The 20,941-nt window shown below is 44.1% G+C and overlaps 1 protein-coding gene across 1 annotated transcript in view; it reads right to left on the bottom strand.

Annotated features, from left to right (window-relative positions):
* Positions 1–10,356: 10,356 nt before the first annotated feature.
* AFF2 (AF4/FMR2 family member 2) overlaps positions 10,357–20,941 on the bottom strand; it is a 431,977-nt gene continuing 421,392 nt past the window's right edge. Inside the window, 2 exon segments of the mRNA XM_042783029.1 lie at positions 10,357–10,478; positions 16,892–17,082. Of these exon segments, the coding sequence (XP_042638963.1) occupies positions 10,357–10,478; positions 16,892–17,082 (313 nt within the window).

The following is a 20,941-nucleotide window of genomic DNA, read 5'->3' as shown; positions in this document are numbered from 1 at the left end:
TGCTACCAGAGCTCCCAAAAGAGATGGCCCAGTCTACCTTGCAGGGAGCGGCTGGTGGGTTTGAACTGCCAGGCTTGTGCTTGGCAGGCCCCGAGGCCATCCCCTAGGGCTCTTAGGTTTTAAAAATATCACTCTGCCTATTTCCTCCCAGTTCTAATTTGCTTACATGCATACTTTTACCTAGGCACGGTCATAATTTCAGAAATCTGTTTTTTGAGAATAGTAGACAGAAATGTGGTCACTTGAGAAAAAAATATAATCCATTTATCTCTATTTACTCAGCTCAAATATCTTTTAAGTTTCTCATCAGAAAAAAAATGTTCATAATTATGCATATTGTGGGCTTTGCTTTTTGGAAAAGATTTGGAATTCTCAGTGTTACAACCGTCCATTTTAGCCACATTCGTGTTCACGCTTGGCCTACGATGATGCATAGCACGGTATCCGGCCAGTGCCAGCGTAGCTCATTTGCCCGCGGGAGCGGCTGCCCAGCTGGTCGTGAGGCTGGCCTCACTGGCAGGCATTCTGTGCCGGACAGAGCCTGCACGCTGCAGTGCCTCACTTACTTCTCGGGTTGGAGACCATATCCCTACAAGTGGATTTGCTAAAGATCTGAAACTTCCTCTGTTATTGTCCGGAACCTATTTTCCAGGGGAAATTTCTAAAATCTGTGACATGCTTTTCTGCCTTCATGAAAACAGTGTGGCGGTGGGAGTGCTGTTTGCCATTGAGGCAGTTCCAACTCACGGCGACCCCAAGTGACAGAGTAGAACTGCCCCGCAGGGCCTCCTGGGTCGCAGTCTCTTTGGGAGCAGAGAACCAGGTCTCTTCTCCCGTGGAGCCACCGGCAGGTGTGAATCGCAGATCTCTGAGTTAGCAGCCAAGCGCTTAACCATTGTGCCATCAGGGCTCCTTCAAAAGTGTTCCGACGACGATTGAACCTTGTTCTGATAGCTTTAAGTCATTATTATGACTTCAAATCCTTGCCTAGGCTGCCCTTCCAAGCTAGTGGCTGCTGGCTCCTGTGGTAAAAGGTCAGTCAGCTGTGCGTCCATGGTTCATTCGCGGTTTATAATTTCCTCTGTCCCTTCTCTCAGTAGTGCACTTTTGACCTTACACTTCGCAAGCTTTTTGTGTGCTGTGTACTCGAAATCCAGATAACTGAACATTTTACAATTTTCTCTTGAATGGGCTTTGAATGATGGGCCAAGGGTCTCTCTTCGAAAACCAATTGGCTTTGTGAGAGTTATTTTCTGTCTGGTCCTCATTTTAAAGCTGCCGAGGTAAGTGGGAGCACCGTGTATGTATTATAATGGGAAAGCGGTGGCAAAAAGGTACTTATGGCTGGGAGAGTCTGTAAGCAGAGTAATTTCCACGTCTACAACGGGATTTTCATAAAAATTTTATTTTGCATTTTTAAATAATTCAATGAATTGGCAGTATAGTTAATGCCTCTATGAGAGAAGCCAACACACCAGCTCAAGCCAATATCATTTTTACAGAGACATTGTGTTGGAAAACAACAAAATGACTGAAAATGTTTGTCCACTGAGTCACTGTACTGAGGACAAAGCACCAACCAAACGCTGTGCTCCACACACAGGAAATGCAAAGTGACACAGGCAGATACCGATTTGACATAGAAAGCGCATGAAACCAATTTTTGCTTTGAAAAGACTAGATAACATTCCATCAATCGCTTGGTGTTAGAACAGTTACTCTGGTCTGTACAGAATAAATGAGCTTAACGAAAAATCTGACAAGAGTAGCATGCGTGCTCGGAACAATGATTGGTGAATCTGCGATAAAAATGAATATTGGAAATCTGTACCTCAGGAAAAGTGGTCTAAGACACTCAGTGGATTATGTTAAAACAGTGGGGGGCCTTGAGGAATTATCAACTCATTTTCATGGCCACTAGAGGTATCATCAGGGTGGAAAAGGGTCTTCCACTGACAGAAGGACCTCATAGGGAGCCAAGCCAGGTTGTTTCAGACAGTTCTGCTCCTTTACTGTCCTGGAGGGAGCCCAAGCTGGGACTTCGGCCCAGGGAGTTGAGCCACCTCGGGAGCCCTGGGGGGCAGCTTACTCCAACCCTGAGAGCTCAGCTCAGCTCAGATATGGCTGCAACTTTGGTGGCCTCCTTGTGCCCTCCCATGCGTCTTGACCTACACTTGTTACTTGGAAACTCAGTTGGATTTAAACAGAGCCTCTGCTCTCACAAAGGCCAGTGCAATCCCTGTAGTTGAGCCATAATCTTATGACCAAAACCTTCCAAGAGGGAAGGCGTTTCCATTCCAAATCCTGGCCCTCATATAGCAATGCAGCCCTGGTGCCTCAACTATATGTTAAGAAAAGCTTTTGTTTTTAGAAAGGAAAACTAAAATCTCCTGAAAGACAGCAAGTCAGAAATGTGACCCATGTAAATGTGTGCACAAGTGCACACACATGTGCACACACGCACACGCACACAACACCACACGCAATGTGTTCTATTCGCACCATTATGGTTTACCACAACGATCCACTGACAGGGTGTTGGTGAGTCCCCCCACACGAAGCAGATGATGACAATTCAATTCCCATTTGTAGTCCTGTTAGTCAATAAATATTTTCCATGACACTGAATATACAGTTTTTGATTAAAATACACATGAAAATGTCATATTCTTTTCAAGAACAGGAACAGGTTATAGAGTCACATCCTCATTTACAACACGGTGGAATTATCTTTCTGTTATTATGTACAAGCTAATGGGAATGTTAGAAAGTACTTCAAATGAGCACACAAGACTTTTGCGAATGTGCCCAGTAGATACAAAGCAAACACGCACACTGTGGAGACTGGGCAGCAGACACCGCTGGCAACTTCCAGGGCTATGTTGCAAGCCTCAGTCAAAGTTGGAACCACCTGGAACAATGGGTGGAGTCCTTGCTAAACTGCATTAGGGCTCAGAGGACAGTATAGAAGTGCCTTTCTGCAAAAACTCTCTCTGTCTTTTCTTACCACTTGTCAGCATGACGTATGGAAGGGCCCAATGACATTGGCGTGTTGCTCTTCAGCTTAGATGTCATTCTTGGGCCATAGCCTAGTTTAATACAGATTTACCAAAGACTTCAGAGTAGAACATTTTAATGAGAGAGAGGAAAACAGGGAGAGAGGAGAGAGAAGCATACCATTTCTTCTGTCAATGACAACATCCCTCACCAGCCCCTGGAGGGGAAAAGGAAAGGAAAAAGAGAAAGGGAAAAGAAAGGATGAACTTAAAGAGAATATTGACTGAAGTGCTCTGGGAGATCTCTTGAACACAGATTTGTTCTTCACATTTCTAACGGTCGCAGCAACATCTCAAGATGTTTGCCATTGCCAAGTTTCCATCTAAAGTTCATGGACAAATCCTGATACCAACACTGCCTGCAATCACTCCACTTGCTCTGAAATTTGGTTGCAGAGGTGAAAACACTTCTCCACAAACTTATACAATTGGACAGATGGACTCAGCAGACTCCTATCAATAGTGCTGTGTAATAATGCAGCCAGTGCAATGGCATGGTTTCACGACACCACGTGCCTTTCTGGCGGCATGGTTTAAATTGGGACACATCTTTTACTATTATTATTATTAATACACTATATCTCAAAAGCATGAACAAGTACAATTCAGAAGCTCACATTTAATTGGGCTACTCATTTGTTTAGAGAGAGAAAGACCCAAGTAGGGAAGAGAGAAACAAGTAACAACCCCCATGGCTGCAGCCAGCAGCACCCCTAGAAGAGGAGAGATGCCGGTCTCTCCTTTGGAGGGTCCTAAGGTTCTGTCACTCAATAAACCCAGTGCTTCTGAGCATGGGGTCTCTAAGGGGACCCTTTTGATATATTCATTTTATCTGAAGACAACACTGCATCAAATAATCTTCAGAAGCACTACCCTGATGAAAATAAGAATCAAAACAGCAATTTGTCCAATTCAATAAATGGGAGGGATTTCTTCGCAGATCCTGGTCTTCCTAAAATATCCAGAGAGTAGACTCATCCAGGAAGAAGACAATTTGAAAAATTGTCTTGAGACAGAGTCGACCTCATTGGCAGTAATTATGGGTGAATGTAATTGATTCGGGAGGATGCTTTTGAAATCAGGGGTGCAGAAAGTGATGCTTAAGCACATCTCTACTCTTCCTATACACAAAAAGCAGTCTATTGCCAGGGGCCCCTGGGGTGCCTGTGTGAGTGTCAAGGAAACCAGATCCAGATGTTGGCGCTCTCCAGGAAGGACACATGTTGCACGAAGGGAGAGAAGATCCACCCCCCTCAACCCTGATACTGTGCTAGCTCCAAAACGAATCACACAGGCTAAATAGAGAAAGGCCAGAAAGAAAGGACAAGGTTTGAGTCTCCTCCTGGGTGACATTAAGCCATGGGCACGGGCTCGGGCAGGGAACATGGAAATGTTGAAAGAAAACTAGGACTTGTAGGGCGAGGTCTCGAACCTTTCCAGATCCAAAGCTGTTACTAACTGCAGAACAGACGGAGGACCAGGAGTGCTCTGAGACTTTCTAGTCTGCTCTCAGGATGGTTTCCGATGACAAGGTATCATAGAGAATGGCTTGTGTGTATGCGTTTAACGAAAACCTCATTCTTTTAGAAAAGTACACTGCAGCTTAGGCTTTCTGGTTAATGACCTTAGTCCTCTTCATACTGGGTGGAAAGGGGAATTCTTTTGGTTTGGATGGTCATTTCTGAATAGTAGTCATGTAATCGATATAGGATAGGTTCTGGTTTAAAATCAGAGCTCGGACAGTAAGTAGATACTTTTAACTAAAGACATGCGTTAATGAATAAATTGGACCCCTCATCACAAAAGTAAAAACATCATGAACAACAATGGGGAGATGGGAGACTTTCAGTCTCCATATTATGTGAAAACAACAATTCATAAAATTTGGATTGTGCTAACCTCTATAGAGACCTAATGTTTCCTAACCACAAAAAGGCTGCCATTAGAAGAAGCAAGAGTAAATAATTTACCCAAATTCCACTTAAAAATGAGAAATGCTATTGGAAATGAAAAGCAAAACAAAGAACACTGACCTCTGCTTATTTGAAACCAATCATGTGGTTTTTTTAAGCACGTATCTCACTTTCATTTTATCTGGGAGATGTGAAGGTGACTAAACCAGTGCCACCAATCCATCTGTCCTTCCAGCTCAAGACTGGCTTCCCACTTTTTAACTATCTCCTTCTCAAAACCCAGGCCTTTAGGGCAGCCCATGCCCCTAGGACCTCATCATAAACTAAACACATGGAAGATTCATGTATAAAAGTGATGCAGTAGATTTAGTGTGTGTCGACATGGATGTAGATGTGAAATCTGAACGCTCTCTAACCAGGGGCATCCAGTAGTGTGGTGGAGCTAGCTTGCTCACAAGAGCACATCTCTTCCCGATTGCTAGCTCAGGGGTATCACAGTGGGTAGCTTGAAACCAGCCATGGTGTGAGTATTTACACCACGGAAATTGGCAAATGCTACAGTCAAACACTTCTGTTTTCAGAGATCTGGTTATTAAACATTTACCAGCACACCACTGGTTGCACTCCAGGCTGAGCTCTGGACAGTCAAAGAAACTAGCTCTCACCCTGGGTGAGAAGGGGCAGTATGGCATGAACTCAGCCTCTCTGTAGAGCCACAGACGGCTGTGAGCTTCTGGGAAGTGTCTGGCTCCCCAGTAGGGTGGCACTGGGCTCTGTTCTCAGAGACACTTCTATTTGACAGCCCCGTGCGTGATGCAGGTCAAAAGCAAATAGGCAAAGCATCTGAAGCTTTTTAAGCTCTGGATATGGCAGCTGGCTTCGTGCTGCAGAAGCTGGAGAAGAGTGGGTCTCCTGGGAGAAGCAAGCTCTCCCCCGTTGCAAGCATCTACTGGGGCACTTGTCAGGTGTCTCGCAGCTGGTCTGCAGGCTGCTGCTCGCCAGCCTGGCTGGCAGGCAGGTGGGCCTGGGTTTGTGCTGCAGTGCCCTGCCAGGAGCCTAGGAGCAGGCTTCCTTTGCTTTCCTCTTCCCTCCTAAAGCCTGGTAGAAATCAAAGAGCCAACACAATTGAGGTCACTGGCAAAAGAGTTTGAAATTTTGAATGACTTTTATTAAACACCATTAGTCTACACTGCACAGTTAATGAAACAGCAAAGCTCCAATCTGGTAGAAGAATGAGGATTGCTCATGGATCTGAAAAGCAGTTCTGTGGCCCCTAACCCAACATGAGCCCTCCGAATGATTCTTGAAACATCTCGTAGCAGAAGTAGAAAGGGCGAGGATTGCAGTCTGCTCTGGAGGGGCTTCCAAACCCTCCACCCCCACCCTCACCCCACCCACCGCCCTCCCCACAATGCAATTTTCTGGTAGTTGATAGATTACAGAGAACAATGTAAAGAGGGCTTCTAATTTGTGAGGAGGAGAATGGAAAGGCAATGAATGCTTTTTTCTTGCCCCAAAAGTTCTGAGACCAGCTTCTGATGAGCCCCTTGCCAGGGTGAATGCTGATTATCAATACACAGATGCCATTTCCATTGTTGGAGTTTGCTAACACCAAAGTGAAGATGAATCAGAGTTTAATTATGAGAATAAGGCTGTGCGAGTGAAAATGACAAACACCGACGACGACAACAACGAATTTAGTCTGCCAGTCGTGTAACAGAGCACTGACAACTGGCTCAACATCTTCCCCCACAGAACTGAATCTGGGGGCACTGAATCAACCCACTCATTTGCTATTGTGTAGCTATATCATGTCGCTACACATTTTCTCGATGGGGATAGTGATGCTTCTCTAAGCAAGTAGGTCATGGCCTTACGGACTAGTCCTACCCAGTGATCCAGTTTGGTTCTCCCACCCACCAATTCATGCAGGTGAACTTGATCATGTCTATTGACAAGTATGTGGGTTTTCACCCTCACAGCTAAATCAAGTCTGCCTTCGAAAATGATTTCCAACTTCAAACTCCAACTTCAAAATCTGGGATGCAAGTTTGAGTAAAACAAAATCGGAATTAGATAGCTTCTGGAAAGATATGGTGGGATAAGTATCTTTCCAGTGCCGACTGAATCCAACACGCTTAGTGATATCATGTCCATATGACAATCCACCCATTTGCAAATGCAACAAAGCACACTTTAGCCAATGATTTCTAATTTAGCAACTTGCTTATGAAGATTTGGATCTTTTTATTTCATTACATGGAAAAAAGGCATCCCAACCTCAAGTCTTTTAAAAGTAGCAGCAGCTAATCTGCCTTTCCAATTATGTCATCCAAATATAAAGCTACTAGTATCTTCCCAATGAGATTATTAAGTAATTAACAGTCTACAGGCTGGCTAACAACATGCTTACGGCTAAATTCTACCCTGAGGACCACACTAGTAAACTCTTTTCAAATTAATCCTACCTACCAAACTCAGACAGTAAAATGACAAAACCACTAAAAAATCCAAAGGGAATTAAAAATACAAAGCCAAGCCAACATCATGACACAAACTTGTCAAACTCTCTGTGGTTGGGGCTTGGGTGACAAACGAAGGCATAGTGGTGGCCCTCCCTGGACCACACTGCAGGGCTGAGATCTTTCCAGGTCCTTGCTTGGGCGACTCTGCCCATTACCCTACCTCCATATGCTTATTTCCATGTGTCTCCCCAAGCCTCCATCAAGGTCTAGGGAGAGGTGAAGGGACTAAATCCAGAGGCAGAATCTTGACCTGCCATCCACATGTTTCATATCCCTGCCACAAACTGATGCAATGAAGAGATTTACTTGACAAAATAATATCACCATCCCTCCAAGAGCTGCATACTGAGGACACCGACACATCACCATTTACAATGTAACGAACAGAGTGCCTGGAAAACAGCAACAATCCTTCATCATGGCCCTGAAAGAGTCCTGTGGGAGAGGACTCCAATTCATCCTCCCTGTTTAATTGGTTTCTAAGCTGCTTTTAAGTGAGTCAACCACATAATCAGGTGGTGATCCTGAGCTCAACTCTCAGACTTGGTCATCGTGCTGCTGACTGGGCACACACTTCACACTCAGCCACCAGGGGTGACATCAGGCAGCAAGGTGACCTGCTGCCTCCCTGTTGTATGTAAAGTAGATGGAACAACTCGCTGAAAGGAAACTAGAGCTGCAAATCTTTACCCACAGGTAATATGCTGGTTTCCCAGGGAAACTGCCCTTAACAATCTAATGTCTAGTTTCTGGAGTTTGAATTTCAAGAAGATTCTACTCCTAGATCCACGATGGTTTAGGATCCTGGTCTAGGTTGGATTGTAAGTCAGGCCAGTGGGCTTCGTTAGATTGAAGAGCCAGGGACTCGACCTGGTAAGCCGTGGAAAACAAAGCGAGAACTTGAGTTACTGCAAAGTCATCAGCTGACTTTGGTATGTGACACCCAAAGATGTGAAATAAGTGGCTTGGGTGTTCATAGTCTTCCATATTATCGTTTTCCTCTCTCCAGAGGATTCTCTTGGATTTAAGTTTTGTGTTTGTGTGTGTGCGCACATGAGTGCTGTTGTCGCGGCTGCAAAAGTAAAGCTCAACCACAGGGGGAGCCTGGAATATGACCTCCACAACGAAGGGCCTGAAGCTCGAAGACCCCGAGCAGAGCTCCAGGCTGGCTCTTTTCAAATGGGGGAGATGTCTAACCTTGACAATGAGAGTGCAAGGTGACCACTTGCTGTTCCTATCACAGACCTGCATGACTTGCTTTACAAATCATACAGGTTTGCATCTTTTATGTGCATGTATCTATTATTTATCTGGCCATAACACAGTGAACAGAATTGAAGAACTCAGCAGATTAAAAGGCTATGTGGAATTATATACTGGAAGTAATTGCAATTAACTGACGTCTGGACAGTGTTTCCTACACACGGAGGATTCTTCTGGTGAGCTGGAATACCAAAGATGGTATTTACATTGTGATGTTTGGGAACATCAGATGAAGGTGGAGTGTCATAAGGGGTGCGGATAGTCACAAGTGATGGGGTTATGTCTCCAAATTAGGTGAACTGTCCACAATCTTCAGGGCTCTCTAAAAGTACCCCACAGTGAAGCACTACCCCAAGCCTTTTTTTTTTTTTTTTTTTTTTTTAAGGCTAGTTACTACTTAAAGAGTTTAGAGTTTTCTTTGGAATTTCCATGGAAGTGTTTCATGCTAATAGAAACTTTAATAGAATCAGTGATTGTATTTCAGTCAAAAACTAATGAGCCAGAAAAAGAAAAGGGAAAGGAAAAGAATATAAAAAGGAAAAGAAAGAAGAAAAGAAACGCTGTAAAATTAGGAAATGTGGATAATAATTGGGGAAGTCCAGATTTGAAAGCCACTAAGAAATGAGTTGTATATTATTTCTTCTAGGTAGTGATAACTTAATACTTGTTTCCATAGATTTGAGCAAAATAAAATGAATAAATCCTACCCGTCTTGACCCACCCACTGACTACAAAGAAGGCAGAGGTGTGAGTATAGCATTCTAGCTACTAGGGCAAGCATCTACCCAATTGCTCCTCAAAAGGGGAGCTTTGCACAAAGAGAATCCCAGGTGAGGATTTACATTTCAAATCATGGAGCTCAAAACTGTATATGCCAGCTGATGTCTTAGGGTTGTAGAAATCAATGGTACCACTCTGTTTCATCATTACAATTTGAGCAATGGACAATCAGAAATGGATGCTAATAAATAAGGCTTTGGCTGCATGACAGAGCATCTTTTAAAAGTGAGCATTGCTATGTTCACTTATTTTCTTGACACCCTTGATTCTATGATGTTGCTATAACACCTAGCCACTGGGTTTTGACAATCGAAATTCTCACCGGAAGATTGAGTCTGTGGGAAGTACAAAAGTTTAACAATGGATTCTGAAATATGTTCTTTTCTGGCATAAGAATATAGTTTGGGGATGAGCTATGGCTGAAAATTTGACTCTTTGCAGGTCCTTTGTGTCTTAGTTCTCATAGGTGTGTGAGATATCTTGTTTCATTTCTCAGGAATTTGTTATCATCACAAGTGCTTTCTGTTCTTTGTTTTAGGTAGTGTAGGGACTATGTCATTCCATAAAGCACAAAAGGATGGTGGGATCTGAGGGATGTATAGAAAATATTGAAAAATGACTAGGTAATAAAACATACATTGCTCTCAAGTTGTAGTGTCCACTTACAATGAGTTCTGTTTTTCACAGACATCAAAAGATGTATACAAACAAACATAATTGAAGAGAACTTTCCCAAATGAGTGGAGTTCCACCAGTGACCGTTGGGACGCTGGTAGAGGTAGAGTGATGGGTGGTGATGTGAAGCATGGGGTGTACCCACTACAATAAATGGGCATCGATGCGCAGCCAACACAGTCCCTGGCGAACGTAGCGAACAAGATTGGTCATACTGCTGTGCTGGGTCAGAGGCCCCATCAACGTGTCCAGGTCGCCAAAGAATTCTGAAAATCAGAGCAGACCTTGGTCAAGCCTTTGAAAGAGATCACAGATATATGCTCCAGATCACAAGCGGCCTTCATACAACTGCACAACCATGTGGACATTGGGAAAGTTAGTCATTTGCTCATTTGTTCATTCATTCATCCATTCATTCAACAAATATTTATGGAGTTGCCTTACTAGGGGACTAAAACTCCATATGTATATCAAGCACTGTTATTTTAACATGTATTTAGCTGCCAAACCTCAGCAGTACGAATAATACTTGTAGGTGTTACTGTGATTAATAAAACACAAATTCATTTAAATTTGTTACTTAATACATAGCATTTTTAAAAAATTTTATCACTGTATATTTTATCAGACAGTGGATTCTAAATTACAATCCTGTGGAGGTTTATGATATGTATGTGTATAGAAATAAATATATACATGAATCGATTTTGTTGCTGTTGTTAGAAGCCACTGGGTTGGTTCCGAATCATAGTGACCCTGTGTACAACAGAAACACTGCCCAGTCCTGCACCATCCTCACAATTGGTGCTGTGTTTGAGCCCACTGATGTCGTCATTGTGTTAATACATCTCATTGAAGGTCTTTCATCTCCCTTTTTTTCACTGAACCTCTGCTTTTCCAAGCAGGATGTCCCTCTCCAGAACAATCCCTCTTGATAACGTGTCCAAAGTAGCAGAGGCTAAGTATTAGTATCCTCGCTTCGAAGGAACATTCTGGCTGTACTTCTTCCAGGACAGATACGTTCCTTCTGGCAGTCCACGATATATTCAATATTCTTCATCAACACTATAATTCAAAGGCATTGATTCTTCTTTGGTCAAACCTATTCACTGTCCAGCTTTCGTATGCATATGAGGCTATTGAAAATAGTACGGTTTGGGTTAGCAAAACCAGACCAAACCCACTGCCGTCGAGTCAGATCAGACTCATAGCAACCCCTCCTTGGGTTTCTGAGGCGGTATCACTATGGAAGTAGATAGCCCAATCTTCCTTCCGAGGAGTCTTCAAAGTGACATCTTTGCTCTTTAACACTTTAAACAGGTCTTTTGCAGCAGATTTACCCAGTGGTGCAATAGGCGTTTGATTTCTTGACTGCTGTTCTATAGGCATTGATTGTGGTGGTTCCAAGTAAAATGAAATCCTTGATAACTTCACTCTTTTTGCCATTTATCATGATGTTGTTTATTGGTCCAGTTGTGGGGATTTTTGTTTTCTTTATGTTGTGTCAGTAAGTGCTTCAGGTCTTCACTTTCAGCAAGCAAAGTTGTGTCATCTGCATATTGCAGGTTGTTAATGAGTTTTCTTCAATCATGATGCCACATTCTTCTTTATATAGTCCAATGTGTCAGATTATTTGCTCAGCATACAGACTGAATAAGTATGGTGATAGGATACAATCTTGACGCACACCTTTCTTGATTTAAAACCATGCAGTATCCCCTTGTTCTGTTTGAACGACAGCCTCTTGGTCTATGTACAGGTTCTTCAGGAGCACAATTAAGTGTTCTGGAATTCCCATTCTTTGCACTATTTTCCATAATTTGCTATGATCCACACAGTTGAATGCCTTTGCACAGTCAATAAAACACAAGTAAAGATCTTTCTGGTATTCTTTACTTTCAGCCAAGATCCATCTGACATCAGGAATGTCGTTCCACACTCTCTTCTGAAACTGGATTGAATTTCTGGTAGTTCCCTGTTGATGTACTGTTGCAACTGACCTTGAACTATGTTCCGCAACATTTTACTTGTGTGTGATATTAATGATAATTGTTCTATATTTTCTGCATTCTGCTGGATCACCTTTCTTTGGAATGGGGACAAATATGGATCTCTTCCAGTTGATTGGCCAGGTAGGTGCCTTCCAAATTTCTTGGCACAGATGAGTGAGGGCTTCCATTGTTGCATCTGTTTGTCGAAAGTTCTCAGTGAGTGTTCTGTCGATTGCTGGAGCCTTGCTTTCTGCCAATGCCTGCAGTGCAGCTTGGTCTTCTTCCTTCAATACCATCAGTTCTTGAGCATGTGCGTCCTCCTGAAATGGTTGAACATCAACCGATTCTTTTTGGTACAATGACCCTGTCTATTCCTTCCATCTTCTTTTGATGTTTTCTGCCTAGTTCAATATTTTCCCAATATTTTCAATATCGCAACTCAAGGCTTGCTATTTTTCTTCAGTTCTTTCAACTTGAGAAATGCTGAGTGTGTTCTTCCCTTTTGGCTTTTTAATTCTAGGTCTTTGCAAATTTCATTGTAATACTTTACTTTGTCTTCTTGAGCTGCCCTTTGGAATCTTCTGTTTGTGTCTTTTATTTCATTTTTTTTCCATTCTTTTAGCTATTCTCCATTCAAGAACAAGTTTCTCTGTCTCTTCTGACATACATTTTGGTCTTTTCTTCCTTTCCTGTCTCTTTTACGACCACCTGTCAATTTGCCATACTGTAGTGGCTTGCATATTGCTGTGTTGCTGGAAGCTATGTCACCAGTATTTAAAATACCAGGTGGGTCACCCACGGTCAACACGTTTCAGCGGAGTTTCCAGAGTAAGACAGACTAGGAAGAAGAATGTGATGGTCTGCTGAAAATCTTATGAATAGCAGTGAAACACTGTCTCCTTCGGGAGAGGGGTAACTATGTGGGAAAAAGTATGTGACGTCTGAAACTTGTTAGATGCCTCTTTTACATGTTGGCATTGCATTAACCTTGCAGTCAACTTGACTCCATGTGAGCACTCTCTGGCATCCTCTTTCTTGGTTCCTGACAGAGGAGGCTACCTCAGCCATGGGGAAATCATGCCTGTGTTGGCTGGGGGTGAGGAAGCCAAGTAGGGGAAACTAGAGACTGCCCTAGAGTGGTAGGACACCCTCCTGCCTTCTTGGAAAGCAATTTCCATGCCTGGGTTACATGAACTTGATTGCTCAGCAGATGGTATTTCACTAAACACTGCCTTTATTATTCGTGTTATGTATAACATATGGGCCGTTCTCTAGGTATCAACTTCATTTGATTATGTGATACTTTTTAACCTGTACTATGCAATAAAAATAATTTCTGCTGATAAAGGAGTAAATTATTTTTGGCATCTAATATATTTTCTTATGTAATGTAATATCACGGGAAATGTTAAAGGAACTAGTCATTGTTGAATGAATGGGAGCCCACGCGAGCCAGACATCCCCTGGATATTCTGTACAAGGCTCTTAACTAGATACCAGGTCACTGTCTTTAATAATGGCTTCAAGGGAGCAGTATAAGCAGCTGGGAGATAGAGCACAAGTCTTCTAGATCAGTGCATCATCAGCCTGAATGGCCCATTTCAAACACTAGATCCTTCTGCAATATGCCATCTGTGGCTGTGTGGGTGGGCAGGCATGGAGGGTTTCAGGACCTCCCACTGGGGAAACCAATCTCACCCATCTCTATGGCATACTTGAGCGGGAAAACATTCAAGTGCAAGGTTATCCCAAGTAGAATGCAGAGTACCAATCACAAAGGAAGGTCTTAGTTGCCCATTTTTATCATTTTTGGTAAAGTGGAGGGTCAGAGAAAAAGAGGAAGACCCCTTAACGAGATGGATTGACACAGTGGCTGCAATGATGGGCTCAGGCACAGCAAGGATTGTGAAGATGGCGCGGGACCGGGCAGTGTTTCGTTCTGTTGTACGTGGAGTCACTGTGAGTCAGAGCCAACTTGACACCTAACAACAATAGGGACAAGACAGATGTGGAGAAAAACCCAAAATCTAAGCATATTAGAAATGATTAGCATGCGGCCCCATTGCTGCAACCAAAAGATTCCAAACTAGGTCCTCTACCCAGTCCAGCGAAAAGCCCTATGACACAATCAGCAGGAAATATTTTCTCTCCTCTGCTGGAATGCTAGAGTTGGTTTGATTCAATATTCAATATTGACACACCGTGCTAATGACAAGATTAGCACCATCTCACCCTAACGTTGGCACAGCCACCACATTTCTCTTGGATTGTTCTGCAGTTAATTTAGAAGGAATGACTTGAACAGATTTTGAAAATGGATGCAATTATGAAGGAAATCCATAAATATTGAACTGCCCTACAGTTACCAATACAAAATAAGACAGAGAAGGGTGGAGGCAGGCAAGCTCGGCAAGTCTTAAGATGCTCATATTTTCACTTGGAATTCCAGAACCCTTAGATGGGCATAGTTCTCTGGGCCAATTTTCTCTGGATTTTCAGAAACCTAGAAAAGTAGACAAGTCACGACTTGCCTATTAGTCAGGTAACAGAGGGTACAATTTCACTGAAGGTCCCCAAGGACCATTATTAATCTTGCTCTCTATATGGACAATAAAGCCTAATGGTTAGTTAAGAGTTGAGATAATGGAATCAGATCTAGATCCAATTCATGTTTCCAACATTATGAGCTGTGAGATCATGGGTGAGTTTCTTAACCTCATTGAGCCCTGGTTTCCTTATCTATAAAATAGTGATAAAGGAGACAAGCAATGATAAAGGAAATACTGCAGTGCCTGGCATATAGCAGGCGTTGCAAAATGCTATCTATGATCACTGAATCTGCTGCACGAACACATGTAGCCAATACGTGCAAACAACCTCAGGAGTCAGCGTAAGTTTATAGCTCGACTGAGGGTCAAAGTTTCAAATTGTGGAAAGTGCTTCGATAGCCACAGAATCCTTGAGTTATATAACCAGTGGCTGTTGAGTTCTCCCTGACTCATGGTGACCCCATCGGGTTCTCAGTGACTGACTTTTTTGGAAGCAGATCACCAGGCCTTTCTTCCAAGGTGCCTTTGAGTGGATTCAACCCTCTGACCTTTCAGTTAGCAGTTGAGTGTATTAATCATTTGTACCACCCAGGGACTTGCGAGTTACATAGGTGTGTAATAATGGGGTAAGGAGAGAGAACAAATATTCATAGGGTTTCCACCTTCCACTCGGTATTTTATGCTACGTGCTTTATATGTATTAATTCACCCATCTCTACTCCTTCTGGGTAGGTTCCATCATCGTCATTACGTCCACTATACAGATGGAGCTGGGAGCTGGCAGGTGGCTCAGAGAGTTGAAATAACTTGCCTAAGATCGCCTGGCTAGAGCATGAATCAGGCAGGTTCACACTAAAATGATCAGTCTTCAAAATCTGTACTCTCCATCACCATTTGGACTGTTTCCCCACATGCTCAGTAATAAAACTTTTAATGCATGAAAGGCCTGTTATGGGTAGCAGGGAGGAGGGCTGGGCAGACTGTGTCTGTTCTATAATTAAGATTGCAATCTGGGAGAGAACCCCCCGGGATCACAGAGTGGCAGCTTGTAGAAGAGAAGGGAAGAGGCTGGGGACTCTGGAGTCTAAGTGGGAAGGACTGGAGAGCCGCCTGGGCTGAGGGGATTCCAGGGCTTGTTGACGAACTGGGTGAGGAAGCCCAGGAAGTTGTTCTTGGTCAAAGCCACGGTGATGTCCACCTGCTTCCATGGGGCCTGCAGCCCCAACCTGATTCCTAGAAAGGCTATGACTGCTTAGGACCTGGCACCCAGTCTGCACTCCCTGGACTGTGCAGGACACTAATGCCTCCTTGTTCTCGGCCAGGCATTTTCAGTGCTCTCAACTGCTGGTTGCCTCTTTGCATTTTGATTCTGAAGGACTCATATCTGGCCCCACCTTGAATGAAGTAGGGTAGTTAACATTTATGCACTTTGTTTCATTTTAATTTCTTGGTGCATTTTATTGCTCTGTTCCACCTTCCTCTGGACAGTGAAGCTTCCTTGTGAGCCTAAGTGGCAGCTAGGGTGGCATGAGTCACTCAAGACCCCAGCTTCACTCTCTGAGGAAGCAGGGTCCTCTCTGCCTTTCTTTTGTAGCAAACCTCAGGTGCTGTCATGAACAGGGCTCTGATCCTTCGTCACAGGTGTGAGAGTGAGAAATCCTAGCCGGGCCTTGGCCCTTGCCTCCTGATGCAAGCCACATCATGCACTCCCTGGAGTTGATGACTATCATGAAGGTAGAGTGCTGAGTCCAACCTCGCCTCAAAAATAAATAAATAAGTAAGATGAAAGTTGACAACAGAAGCCAACAGGATCTTAATTAATTTGCAAATCATTCTTCATTCCGTTGCCTCTGTTTCTTTGCGTTGATCTTTATCATTGAGTGTAATTCCGAGATAGTTACCTGCCAACACATCACCGTTCTGATTAATCTGAGCTCTGCACGACAAGATCTCAGCTCTTTTACTCTCTCAGCAAAAATGGGTCACTGTGTCAGTCTGTAGCCATATCCCTCTTCCCTCAGCTAAGCCTTGGCAGTCATACGGACAGAAAGACAAGGCCACCATCAGAAGGCAAGTTCCTCAAAGTACCATTGACTCCATGGTGATCTGAGAGTGACGGGTTAGGGTGAGTGAGCATACCTTTGTTCTCTCTTGTCAGTTTGTCAGCCATGTCCCAGTGTTCATAGCCTCTCAACACATTGCTAGTGATGTTGACGTGGCTGGCAGCCATGTGGTGAATGCGCTGCGGAATGGTGACCGGGCCGTTGTTACAGTTCCCCATTGTGTTGATGGGAGAGACGTTGTTGAGCGACACTGGGGATGGAGTGTTCCTAGGGAATAGAAAGAGACAAGTCCTGTTAGGCTGGCAGGGAAGAAGGGCGGCTCAGCTGTAGGCCTCTCTCATCCTACTGCGGGGACCTCAGCAGAATACCATTCGCCAGAGGAAGGGTTAGCGTGCTGTATGTATATGAAGACCCCGTGGAGTGTAGCTTGTTCCCATATCCCACCAACTCTTCTTAGAGGGGGACATCCTAGAGCTTTTGTTGACACAACAGCTTTCTCCAGAGGCCCCAGCATAGAGAGAGCTGATTTCCACCCCATCCCTGCCTCATCTGACCAACCCACACAGAGCTCCAGGGCCAAGCTGTAGAGTGAGACCCCTTCTCTTTTCCTCAGAAGAAAGGCTGGTGACCGATGTCCATTGAAAACCCTGCGGAGCACAGTTCTCCTCAGACACACGTGGCGGCACATGAGTCAGAGTTGACTCAATGACAACTGGTCTTGTTTTGTTTTCCTCTCTCTCCATTCCTAACATTAAATGAAGATGTTCTCATTACTTTGACAACCGTTGACGGGTCCAACTACACTGTTGCTTTTGTTGGTGAATCTTTCTCTGGTATGTATTCTACCCCACAATGCAGCTCTTACTTTCAGTATCTAGAATAAATGTTGCAATGTTTCAGAGAAAGAAACAGCACAGAGCTAGCTCTACCTGTCACCACACTCGCAGTTAGAAAACACTAGATGTGCAGTCTTGGTCTATTATCACGACATTTTGTGGAAACCACAATGACAGTGTGCTCCAAATGCAGTCACCACACTCAGCAAAGGATTCAGAATCTCTCTCTAGGATTCTGTCAGATGTCCTGCACAGAGGGACGATTAACTGCACACCAGTTTATCAAGGGAAGTCTTCAGACTTCCCACTTCCGCCATACTAATGTTTAGAAATAGGTTTCCATGTCCTCCTTCAGTGTCAGCAACAAGGAGTCACCTGCTGGCTGCACACAATGTGGAGGTCATGTTTCCTCCAGGGCCTGAACTTAGGTTGGCCTACTGCACACTGACTGGGGACAGTCTCGACAGCATGGTGGCTTCCTGATCACATGGGCAAGGTTTGTGTGTCTCTCGGTCTCCGTGTCTTTCTGCAGTTACACTTTGAACAATTGCCCAGGCAAATGCACCACTTTATGATGAAGGGGTAAAAGAGATGATGGAGAAAAGCTGTGTCTGGAATTCCATGAGCCTGCATGTTTAAATGAACCTTCTCACTCCTCCACACACACCCAGTACATCACTACAGGACCATGGCTCCCTGCCTCCTCTTCCAGTTGTTGTTGGCAACTCTAGAATTCCAGTGTAACTATGTTCCTCAAAGCCCATGCCTGCTCCCAGAGTGGATGTGTATCCTGACAGGCAGCACACATAGGATTTTGGGGAACCCCCAGTCCCAACGTAGTGAAATGCCAAAATGCTGCTGACGAGGTATGGGAGGCTTTGAAAATGATATGCTCTCCCCATGACTCACTCGGGCTGGGCCCACAGCCACAGTAGAGAGTTGGCCCATTTCTCCAAACAGAATCAATCTTCTGGTCTGAGGGGGATATCGGATCTCTGCTTGGACTCGGCCACATGCCCCTCCCACCTGCTTTGCCTTGTCTGGGGCAGGAAGGTGTGAAGGTTTGCCTGCTGTGGCCTGAAATATCACGTTACTCATTGCCAGAATGATTCATTCTCAAGGCAGTGGTGGGGTGATGGGGTGGAGAGTCTTAGCTGAGGAGCCCAGGCCCAGAAGGGTTACCTAATGACATGATAGCAGTGAATTCTGGATTTCTTCGTTGTAGTTCGTTGCAGATGCTATTTTCTAGTCTTTTCTCCTAGTGGTGGGCATCAGTTCTTAAATGTCAATTCATGGCAAGAAAGGAATATGTTCCCCTTTGTAATCCCTAGGGAAAAGTGCCACCCATGTTGAGAGTGGGACTGTGGGTGCTGTGAAAGAAGGGCTGGGTTTCCAGAAGCCCTGGCTCTGTCTCTTCCCCTCACTGGGCCTGGCTTTCTCCTTCTAAAAGAAAAGGTTGGATTCAATGATTTTCAATCATGTCCAGAAGTCGTAAGGGAAAACAAATGACCTCTCTTGACCTCTTATATCTTGAAAATCCCTTTTGAGTTTATGCTACTGAAGTCTTATTGAGGACCTAGAGTTAACACAATTTTCTTTCCCTTCCAGCCTCTCCCTGCCATTCTTTTTTCTTCTTTCCTTCCCTTCTCTTGTCTCCCCTTCCTTCTCCATTCCTTCCCTCCCTCCATTCTTCCCTCCCTCCCCTCTTCTTTCCTTCCTTTCTACAATCAACAGTGGAAGCAAGACCTTTGGAGAGCTTGGGGATGTGTTTGCCTTGGGTCACTACTGTTCTCACTGTATGCAGTGTGTGTTAACTCTGTGGACGGTGCAAATGGTTTGTGCTCAATCATTAACCTAAAGGTGGCTTGACCCCACCCAGTGGTGTCACAGAAGAAAGGCCTGGCTATCTGCCTCCATAAAGATTGTTGTTGCTATGTGCTGTTGAATTGGTTCCAACTCACAGCGACTCTATGTGCAACAGCATGAAACATCGCCTGCTCCTGCGTCACCCTCCCAATCATTGCTCTGTATGACAGCACGGCTGCAGCCACGGTGTCCATCCATCTCATTGAAGATTTCCCTCCTTTTCTGCTGACTTTACCAAGCATGATGGCCTTCTGCAGGGACTGGGAGCTCCTGATAGCATTTCCAAAAACCAGAGACAAGGTCTTGCCATCCTCACTTCCAAGGGACATTCTGTCTGCACTTCTTCCAAAACAGATTTGTTTGTTCTTCTGGCAGTCCATGGTATATTCAGTATTTGTCGCCAACACCACAATTCAAAGGCAGCGGTTCTTCAATCTTTCTTAGTCACTGTACAGTTTTAGCATGCATATGAGGTGACTGAAAATACCATGGCTTGGGTCAGATGTTCTTTAGTCCTCAAAGTGACTCTTTGCTTTTAAACCCTTTAAAGGTCTTTTGCAGCAAATTTGCCCAATACAATATGTCCATAAAGATTGCAGCCAATAAAACCCTATGGAGCTGTTCTACTCTGTGACACATGGGCTTGCCGTAAGTCAGAATCAACACCACAGCAACAGGTTTGGTTTGGTTATTTATCTATCATCTATCTATCAACTAGATGTCTCCATCCTGTTGGTTCTGCTTCTCTGGGGAAGCTAATGCATCTAAACCCAAACCAAACCCATTGCCACTGAGTTGATTCTGACTCATAGCAACCCTGTAGAGAGAGTAAAACCTCCCCATAGGTTTTCCAAGGCTGTCAATCTTTACCAATGCAAAGCACAAACCAAACCCACTGCTGTCTAGTTGACTCCAACTCACAGCACCCCTAGAGGACAGAGTAGAACTGCCCCAGAGGGTTTCCAAGACTGTAAATTTTTACAAAAGCAGACTGCCTCATCTTTCTCCCACGGAGTGGCTAATTGATGGGTTCAAACTTCAACCTTTTGGTTAGCAGTTGAACGCTTAACCACTGCACCACCAGGGGCTCCTTCTAATATATCTAAGAACCTACAATAGTAGCCTCGATCTTGCCTCTTGGTGCACAAAGCCCAAAGCAGTGACTATATAGTCCTTTACAGAAAACATTTGGCATCGTCTACTTTATACCAAGCTGACTTTTCTTCTCCTTCTTCCAAGTGCTTCTTTGCCAGGACCACTTCTTCGCAGGCATTTGATTGTGTAGATCATAACAAATTGTGGTTAACATTGAGAAGAATGGGAATTCCAGAACACTTAAATTGTACTCATGAGGAACCTGTACATAGACCAGGAGGCTGTCATTCAAACAGAACAAGGGGATACTGCATGGTTTAAAATCAGGA

The sequence above is a fragment of the Orycteropus afer genome, unplaced genomic scaffold (genome assembly GCF_000298275.1).
Source record: "Orycteropus afer afer isolate SDZICR_OR568_19922 unplaced genomic scaffold, OryAfe1.0 scaffold00597, whole genome shotgun sequence".
Taxonomy (NCBI): domain Eukaryota; kingdom Metazoa; phylum Chordata; class Mammalia; order Tubulidentata; family Orycteropodidae; genus Orycteropus; species Orycteropus afer.
This window is presented reverse-complemented; position numbering and strand designations above follow the sequence as displayed.